Source organism: Malus sylvestris, chromosome 17 (genome assembly GCF_916048215.2).
Source record: "Malus sylvestris chromosome 17, drMalSylv7.2, whole genome shotgun sequence".
Classification (NCBI taxonomy): Eukaryota; Viridiplantae; Streptophyta; class Magnoliopsida; order Rosales; family Rosaceae; genus Malus; species Malus sylvestris.
Genome location: NC_062276.1, coordinates 14,001,908 through 14,010,720, shown reverse-complemented (window position 1 = coordinate 14,010,720; position 8,813 = coordinate 14,001,908). Strand labels below are relative to the sequence as shown.

At 37.9% G+C, this 8,813-nt stretch overlaps 2 protein-coding genes across 3 annotated transcripts; both read left to right on the top strand.

The window, feature by feature from the left end:
- Positions 1 to 705: 705 nt before the first annotated feature.
- LOC126610666 (ethylene-responsive transcription factor RAP2-12-like) lies at positions 706 to 3,488 on the top strand. 2 transcript variants are annotated; one of them, XR_007618603.1, is made up of 3 exons: positions 706 to 1,149; positions 2,160 to 3,107; positions 3,223 to 3,488. XR_007618603.1 is itself a non-coding variant. In XM_050278772.1 (3 exons), the coding sequence occupies exons 1-2, from the start codon at positions 882 to 884 to the stop codon at positions 3,053 to 3,055; spliced, it is 1,164 nt and encodes a 387-aa protein (XP_050134729.1). In that variant the 5' UTR covers positions 706 to 881; the 3' UTR covers positions 3,056 to 3,103; positions 3,223 to 3,488. The 2 variants fall into 2 exon arrangements, 1 of the variants encoding a protein (XP_050134729.1); XM_050278772.1 differs by having other exon boundaries at positions 2,160 to 3,103.
- Positions 3,489 to 5,742: 2,254 nt separating this feature from the next.
- On the top strand, positions 5,743 to 8,205 carry LOC126610159 (uncharacterized). Its single transcript, XM_050278142.1, has 3 exons — positions 5,743 to 6,912; positions 7,117 to 7,192; positions 7,301 to 8,205. Exons 1-2 carry the CDS (start codon positions 6,352 to 6,354, stop codon positions 7,180 to 7,182), a joined length of 627 nt encoding a protein of 208 aa, XP_050134099.1. The 5' UTR covers positions 5,743 to 6,351; the 3' UTR covers positions 7,183 to 7,192; positions 7,301 to 8,205.
- The last annotated feature ends 608 nt before the right edge of the window (positions 8,206 to 8,813 follow it).

Below are 8,813 nucleotides of genomic sequence, written 5' to 3'. Positions count from 1 at the left end.
TCATTCATACTAAGTCAAATTGATGTTCCAAAGTTCCAAACTACTTAATTTCATACTTCTATTTCTAATGTAATCTACTATCAAACTACTTAAATTCAACATTCAACATGCATGTAACCAAAATAAATATATATATTTTTTTGGTTTGGTTCAAGATTCTTGAATCATTGAATATGTAATTTAGATTTTCGTACCTAAAGGTTCGAGATTGGTTTGGTATGGATCTCAAATTTTTTTATATTATCGGTTTGGAAATTTTTCGGTATGAATTCTGGATTTTTTTGGTTTAGTTTGGGATTTCGGAAAAATTTTCAGCCCTACTCTTAATTTAAACGAGGATGTGGGTGGAAATAAAAGATTAAATTTTGTATAGAATTGGAATGTAAAAGGTTATATGCTTTTATTTGTTCCCATACATTGCCAATTGCCAAAGGTATGCAAATAGTCCCTTGGAGGAGCTTTATTTCACCTAACCTCCAAATTGATCCCTCATGATTCTCAATAATTCATCTGCCTCTTTTGTTTTCTTATTATTTTTCTTGGTCGGCAAAAGCAAGCAGTAAAATTCAACCACCACAGAAGGGCATTCTGGGCAACAAAAGCAGCGGCATCTGCAAATCTCTACATTAACCAAGGACAAAATGGTAAACTCACCATCCGTCGTCAGCCATTTCCCCGTAAGAAAAAATATAAAACGATAAACCCTCATTTTGTTCAGCAGAAAAATAACGAAAGCTTTTCTCTCCCTCTCTCTGATCGCTTGCTTTACTTCCAAAACACAAAAACCAGTCAGTGGATTCAACTTTTTCACCTGAAAAATCCCAACTTTTTTAATTTTTCTGACACCCTTTTCAGCTGCAAGTCCTCCGTGAAACAGCATAATGTGTGGAGGTGCTATTATTTCCGATTTCATAGCGCCGGCGGCACGGTCCCGGCGGCTGACCGCCGACTACCTCTGGCCCGATCTCAAAAAACCCAGTTCGGGAAAGCGGTTCTCGAAGCCTCTGAGGTCCGAAATCGTTGACTTGGACGACGACTTCGAGGCTGATTTCCAGGAATTCAAGGACGAGTCCGATGTGGACGAGGACGATGAAATGGTTGATTTCAAGCCCTCTGCCTTCTCTGCCGGAAAGCCCTCTTCTGCCCGTGGTAAAAATCTCCTCTTTCATCCCTTTTACAAAAGATTTTACATTTTATTGTTTTTTTAATTTTATTTAAAGAGTTGATTTATGTTGTAATGTTAATTTGTAAATTCTAATTGTTGCTTTATTTAATTTACTTGGAAATTTGTGGCCTTAATTGAATAGATCTTCTGGGTGAGCTCTTATTATAAAGTTTTAATCTTGCTTGTTAATTATATATGTGTGTGTGATATTGTGGTAGATTGTTGGGATGATCACTTTAGAAATAACTTGTTTTAGTTCTTGTGTTTTGAATCTGAGGAATTTGTTTAGGTGGGTAGAAAGATCTTCTTGGTAATACTGTACGAGTTTCATCAGTTGAAGTCTTAATTAATTATAAAATCATCAATCTAGGTTTTCATTGTTCTTAATTAATTATCTGTTGAAATTTCATAAAACTTGGTTGTTTTCTGTTATGCTAGTAAATGGATTGGTTGTAATTTATGGTCTATTTCCAATTGTATAAATATCAAGTAGCAAGCTCAGATCCAGAGCCAAATGAAATTTCCAAGCAAGTTTACTTTATGAATAATGATAATTTTTATTCTTGAATATAACTTTTGTATTAACATCTGCTTGTTTCTTAATATGTTGTTTAATTTGCTTCCAATATCTTGTGATGATCATGCTTGTGATATGGAGATCAAAGTTTGTCACTTCATGTCTTTCTGATATTTCTGAGATCACATCTAGAATCATCATGATTTCATCCATGCAACTTGGAATTTGGTTGGATCCAGTTGCTGCTATTTGATAAACTATTATGCTATAAAACTTTAAAATCTAGAGCTCCTTGTAGACTTTTGTGGTATAACTCGGCTTTGTATTTATGTTAATTTCCTCTTAGTTTTTCTCACCGTTTTAAGAGACTACTGATCATCTGTTTTTAATCCGATTTACATCTGAACAGATTTGTGACGTTTTCTTGATGGATCTTTTTGCTCGTGTTTAATGTTTTTTTCTCTTTTGATCTTGAAGGTTCTACTGCTGTGAAATCTGTGGAGTTCAATGGGCAAGCTGAGAAATCTGCAAAGAGAAAAAGGAAGAACCAGTACAGGGGAATTCGCCAGCGCCCATGGGGAAAGTGGGCTGCAGAGATCCGCGACCCAAGGAAAGGGGTTCGGGTTTGGCTTGGAACTTTCAACACTGCAGAAGAAGCTGCAAGGGCATATGATGCCGAGGCACGCAGAATTCGTGGTAAGAAAGCCAAGGTTAACTTCCCTGAAGAAACCCCTCGTGCTTCTGCAAAGCGTTCTGTGAAGGCAAATTCTCAGAAACTGATACCCAAGACTAACGTGAATGGCACTGAGTCTAATCTGAACCAGAATTTCAATTTTGTGAACGACTCAAGTCAGGACTATTACAGTGCTCTGGGTTTTCTGGATGAAAAGCCAACATTGAATAACTTTGGGTATATGTCTACCTTCCTTGCCAATGGAGATGTTGCACTGAAATCCTCTACTCCATCCGATCCTGCCCCCTTTTATTTGAGTTCCGATCAGGGAAGCAACTCATTTGATTGTTCTGACTTCGGCTGGGGAGAACAAGGCTCAAAGACTCCAGAAATCTCATCAGTTCTTTCTTCTGTGATGGAAGAAACTGATGACTCACTGTTTCTCGAGGATGCTAACCCAACGAAGAAGCTGAAGCCCAACTCACAGGATCTGGTGCTTCCTCAGGATAATGCAGGAAAGACACTGTCTGATGAGCTCTCAGCTTTTGAGATGAAGTACTTTCAGACCCCATATCTTGATGGGAGCTGGGATGCTTCAGTGGACGCCTTCCTTAACGGAGACGCAACTCAGGATGGTGGTAATCCGGGGGACCTATGGACCTTTGACGATCTGCCCTCAATTGTTGGAGGAACTTTCTGAGAGATGAACCTCACCCCAGCTTTCCAGTTTATGTAAATAAAGCTACATGTTAGTGAGTTTTTCAATCCTGTCAAGTTCGACATTGTTCACCATTTCGTTTGATGTTATCGTTCACTAAAATTTTATGAAGAGAAAGTTGCCGGGTTCTTAAGTTCTTGTGCTTGCAGGATGTGTTTCGGGTTGGGGTACATCTGTGCAAGCTGTTGACATGGATAAGGCTTGTACGGGGGAGCATTTAAGCCGTAGCTAATGGCGTATGGAGATCGTATAGGTAATGGGTCCACTTTCTCGTCCAAAGAACTTGTGGTTTCTGAACTTTCATGTTTGTAACGATGAAATTGTGTGAGTTATGATGATACTGAAACCTCATAATTCTGTACTTGTTTAAATTTATTTCGGTCTTCCTTTTTACAAGAGGCCATCAGATTTTGCATTGTTTGGTTTTCAGTTCTATGTACTTTTGACTTGGTGTTTGTAGAGAGAGAGAGAGAGAGAGAGAGAGAGAGAGAGAGAGATCTGTATGACAATCTGACCTTTGAGGATGACGGAATTACCAAAAGGCCATGCCATTTTCGTTTCGTGTTTTTCACAGATGTATCTGGCGCATACGACATTAGCTTACTGCAAGTGGCATGGAATTGGTCGTACCGTCCGGGTTTTATGTTTTAACTGAACACATGCATCGGCCATGTGAAGGGTGTTGTCACTATGCTCTGCATGTCTGCCACTTGCTTCTCTCTGTCATGATGGTTAAATTGCGGAATACCGACATGTATCGGTGCCATTGGCACGTAGTTTGTTGTGTAGTCGGCTTTAACTGTTTCACTACTCTCTATCTCGCTCATCCCTGGAGTTACTGTTTCATTGCCTCCTGTTTTGCTTAGCTGTAACCGTTTCATTACCTCTTTCTTTTCTCTCTTCATGTGACCGCTAATTTGAGAAGAGATAAAAGAAGAGATAATGAAACGGTTACACGCAAGATTTACCCGTCTTTTAGGGCTTTCCAGCTCCAAAATGTGCCTTGGAAGCAGGACCCTCTGCCTGCCTCGTGCATCAGCAGAAAAGATAGACAAATCAGTATGGTACTGGAGAAGGGGGGATCCTTGATGCATGGGCTGTTGTGATTGTTCTCGTTCTCTCATTCGCTAAAGGTAGCAGCAAAAGCATGGCAGAACAGAAGCATCATTGCAGCACCTTCCTTCTGTGCTCACAAGGGTAACTTATGCCATCCTTTTTTTCACTCACATTTTTATATGCAGAAAGCTGACAAATAGGACCAGGACCAATTGAGATTAGGTGGAGGGACCAAGGTGGGGTGGAAAATAAGTCCGGGTTAATGGGGCTGCTGGTGATTTGAGTTTTGACCATAAAAATGTGGGTTTGAATTAGTGGGATTGTAGTTAGTGATGGTTTAGTTTTTTCTAATTGTTAGAATACAAGGGAAGTTTGAATCTAACACACACCTACCTCGTTTGCCTTGTGAAGCTTTGATGATAAACTAAACGAGGTCACCAAATTATCCCAATGTCCCATCTGTTAAAGATTTTACTCTCTACATTTTTATGTGAAGGTCTTACTCGTCACTAGTGAGACACACACTTGGGGATAATCTCCGGTGATACCCAAGATTTCCTCACGTATTGTGGTGGACTAAAAAACATCCTAGCCTAACTAGTGGGGGCGAGAAGCTGAAAATGTTGAGACTATAAGATTCATGGGCTAAGGACAGAAACCCAAGGAAAATAATTTTACCACTTACGCATGAAGTGCGGGTCAAGCTTGTGGTGAGTGTGGAGTAAGGTAATTTTTTTTTAATGAGAGAATAATAATAGATTAAGAGGTGGTATTCCTCTTCACTTGTAAGTGAGAGATCTTAGGTTTGATTATTGTCAAAGGCGAATTTGAACCACATTATTGCTAGCCTATTGTGAGGCTAGGCCTACCCCTCCCCCTTAGTGTAGATGATATCGTTTGTTCAAAAATAAAAAATAATAGATTAAGAGAGTCAAACTATATAGAAGGTTTGACTGTTAGACTACAATAGTAGTTTACTCCCTAAACTAGCAGTAGGCTGTTAGAAAGAACCAAGACTCCGAGATTAGACATCAACGATAAAGTAAGCTACTTCTTTCTCGCTCAAAGTGATTAGAATGGACAAACTCTTGGATAGAATGACCCCTACCTCTCATCCTCCCCAGGCGCCGTCCCATCTCTGAAGTTTATTAAATAATAAAAAACGATAAAAAAAGAATACAAGCGAAGGGATGAGGCCGAAACTCACGAAGAGAAAAATAAAGAAACGTATCAACGAAAACAAAAACAGGATGAAACTCACGAAGGGTAATCAAGTTGTTGATACCTTGGCTTCTTTGGTGCGGTTTTTAGTGCCTATTATTGGTGGATCACTATTGCTGATTTTTGTTGCCACTACACATTTGTGTGTATGAAGACTTTTTATTTTTGTATTTAAAATGGGAAGGAGAGAGGAAGAGAGAGAGAACGTGGGTGAGAGGTTTTTGTTTTTGTTTCTTAATATTAGATATATTTTAACATCACATGTAAATGGGGATGCAATAAAAAATAGTAAAATTTTGATTTGTGAATTCACATTATTGGCCATCATTCGTTTTTTTTTTTTTTTTAGAGGTCGCACTTGGTGCGATGGCGCACTTGGTGCGATGGCGCACTTGGTGCGATGGCAAGTGCCTTCGCCCATAAGCGGTAGGTCTCGGGTTCGAGACTTGGGAGTAGCCTCTCCATAAATGGGGGTAAGGCTAGCCGACATTCACCTCTCCCAGACCCTGCGTAAAGCGGGAGCCTTGTGCACTGGGTACGACCTTTTTGGTGATAGAAGATTAAATAGTATTTTTACCTTATTTTGGTTGACAATGATGGTTTTATTCATAAGTAGTTTAGATTAGAGAAGCTATTACTGGCACAAGAAGCGTGCAGAACCTTGTAATAACTTGTGAAAGCATTTCTTTCTTGTAAGAAATCGATGATCTTTCCGAGCCATGGTATTTGACCAAAGAAGGGAAGCAAATTGGGATTTGACAAAATCTTAACTCTTTTAATTTGGCAGCATAAAGCAAGTTTGAGAAAAGAAATTCATTCCTTTCTTTACATGGTCTACTGAAAGGTTGTGGAATCAATCTAGAAAGGAATAACACAATGCCACAGTTAAAAGAAAGAAATCAAATTCCTTCTTCATGTACAAGTAGTTCCATTAATTAACAATCATAAAACAAACACATAATAGTACAGTCAATTAGCCTAAGCTAACATGATGATCTTCGATGGATGTTTCATCACAAAATTCGGACTATTTATGTTTCCGAAAACTCTGCCGTGCATGTTCTTTCAAAAGATCATGCTTCTTTCTCCTCCTCTATTTTCTCTTAGCAGTTGTTTTTCTTGGTGTGATTGTATTGGTTGTAATCTTCCACTTAAAGCCCCAGAAGCCAGTTTTTTCCCTTCAAAATTTAAGCTTGGATTCGTATAAGCTCAACGCCTATTCGGGTTCAACCCTGTTTCTTTCATCTGTAATCACATTATCCCTGAATGCTACAAATCCTAACAAGTTTGGAATCTGGTATAGCCCTTCACGTCTTGAAACTCTGAGTCTTCATGATGGACTGCCTATTGGAACCATTCGGATTCCCGGTTTCCTTCAGCCTGCTCACAGCAGCAATGTGAGTTTCGAAACTAGGATTCTGTTTCCATGTGTAAATGTCAGCCAGATTGTTGCAGAGGCATCTTTGCAAGATGGTTCAAGGAAGAACATGTTTCAGATAAAAATAGTAGGCGATGTTGGAGCTCACCTGTTGGTATTTCATATAATTCTGTTAAAGATCAAGGTTTGTAGCATCTCATCATTTGGTCAAAGCGTTACCCTTTAGGTGTTCAAGTTATCCAACTCGAAAATCTTCTAAAAGAAAGAAAAGAAAATACCATCTCTCTCGATTCCCCTAATCCGAGAAAGTTGAATGTTTTTAACTACTTGAACCTTCTTGCTGTTTTGATTGTTTCACTCTAAGTTCTTATTTTCTTGTCTTTTGTAGATTGCGTTGGAATGCGACTTAAATATTGATTATAAAGAGCTAAGTTTACACCATTGGAGGAATTAAAAACCACATTGTAGGTCACACTACCCGTCTCGATGACATGACTTGGTCTCTTTTCTTATGTAAAATTTGGTATGATTTTTATGTGCACCATTATGATAATCCCTAACACACTTTTCAGGCATCTTTTCCTACCAACACCAACGCCAACACCTTCTTCATCAATTGCTCATTGGCTTTGTACATATAGAAGTGGAAAATTACTGACTCGCGACAGAAAACTTCGACGCGAAACTTGCTTAATGTTGTTCGTAAAGTTTTGAACCCCAAACTTGGTTGATGTTTTTTGTGACTAGGTATGTAGTTGAATACAAATTGTGCGTGTGTGTGTGTGTTTTTTTTTTTTTTTTCAATTTTTGATTTGAACTTGGATTCTCTTTCAACATTTAAAAGATTGATATCACTTGAAATAGATTTAGAGAATAAAAATTGTTTGGATAGGATGAAGATGAAATTACGAGCAGAGATGTGGACAAACAGGTAGGACTAGGACTAGTCCTATCCTATCTGAGCTTGACGTTGATTGGTTTACTGTAAACGTTGTTGAAAACTTGGAACTTTGCTTATGTCGTTTTGGTAAGCATTCACGTGTTCCATGAGACTGCATATCTGCATATCTATCATTTGGTCCTATCGTGTCAGAAACAATGCTCGGAACATTAAATGTGATGATACAATTGGTTGAAATATTTTTTTTTAAGTATCCAACCATTTGTAGTAGAACATTTTTTGTACCGGACTATATTCTCGGCGAAAATTTTCTCCGTGTGGTCCTTCTCAAATCTAAAGATCACCTAACCTAATCAACTATTATTTCAAACCTATCATGCCCTATATTAATGTCGTTTGATCTGATGGATCTAATAGGTAATACTCATTCTTTTGTGGCTGGCTTTTAAGTGACTGAGCAAAACTCACAAGGCAAATTTACCTTTGTTTATTGTCCATTTAGGAACATTGATGCCTACTTTCTGGAATTTGAATATTTCTTATGGATGAATAATCTTCAAGAGAAAAATTTTCGTTTGTACACTTCTGCTGGTCAGATAAATAATCTTATCGCGAACAATAATGTAAATCAAAATTACACGTTAGGATGTCATTATCTCACAAAGGAACATTATTCAGCTTGAAAATATTCAACTTTTTGTTTGGGCCAATCAAATATTCAACAATTAATCATGCATCTAATACCCTAATTGCCTTTGCCAACACGCAAGGATAATTAGGTCCTCCTCCACTTGTGCTGTAAACCCACATTTGTAATTAGATGCTATGATATTAGGGCATATTTTTACATAAACAACAAAATCATAGTTGATAGTAGCTAGCTAGCTTACTGTTTAGCAATGTGAATTGGGAAATCAAAACCAAGGTCACAATTTTAAACCAAACATACTTTTGACCAACTGGTTAGAGATAATTGGGTCATGCACGTGGGAATTCTCTGTGTAAAATATGTATTTTATATAGGGTTTTTATGCCCAATAGTTTATGATATTAACATAACTCTTCATTTTAATATTTGAGTTTCAAAATTGATCAATTTGATCTCTAAATTTTAGTGCCGCCTATCAATGTAGTCATTCTGTTAGAATTTTGTCAATAATTATGTTTGTACATTGATGTGGCAC

Coding starts and splice junctions, on each gene's coding strand:
- LOC126610666 (XM_050278772.1), top strand. CDS start 882: ATGTGTGGAGGTGCTATTATTTCCGATTTCATAGCGCCGGCGGCACGG. Junction 1,150..2,159: donor AAAGCCCTCTTCTGCCCGTG/GTAAAAATCTCC, acceptor TTGATCTTGAAG/GTTCTACTGCTGTGAAATCT.
- LOC126610159 (XM_050278142.1), top strand. CDS start 6,352: ATGGATGTTTCATCACAAAATTCGGACTATTTATGTTTCCGAAAACTC. Junction 6,913..7,116: donor TAATTCTGTTAAAGATCAAG/GTTTGTAGCATC, acceptor TGTCTTTTGTAG/ATTGCGTTGGAATGCGACTT.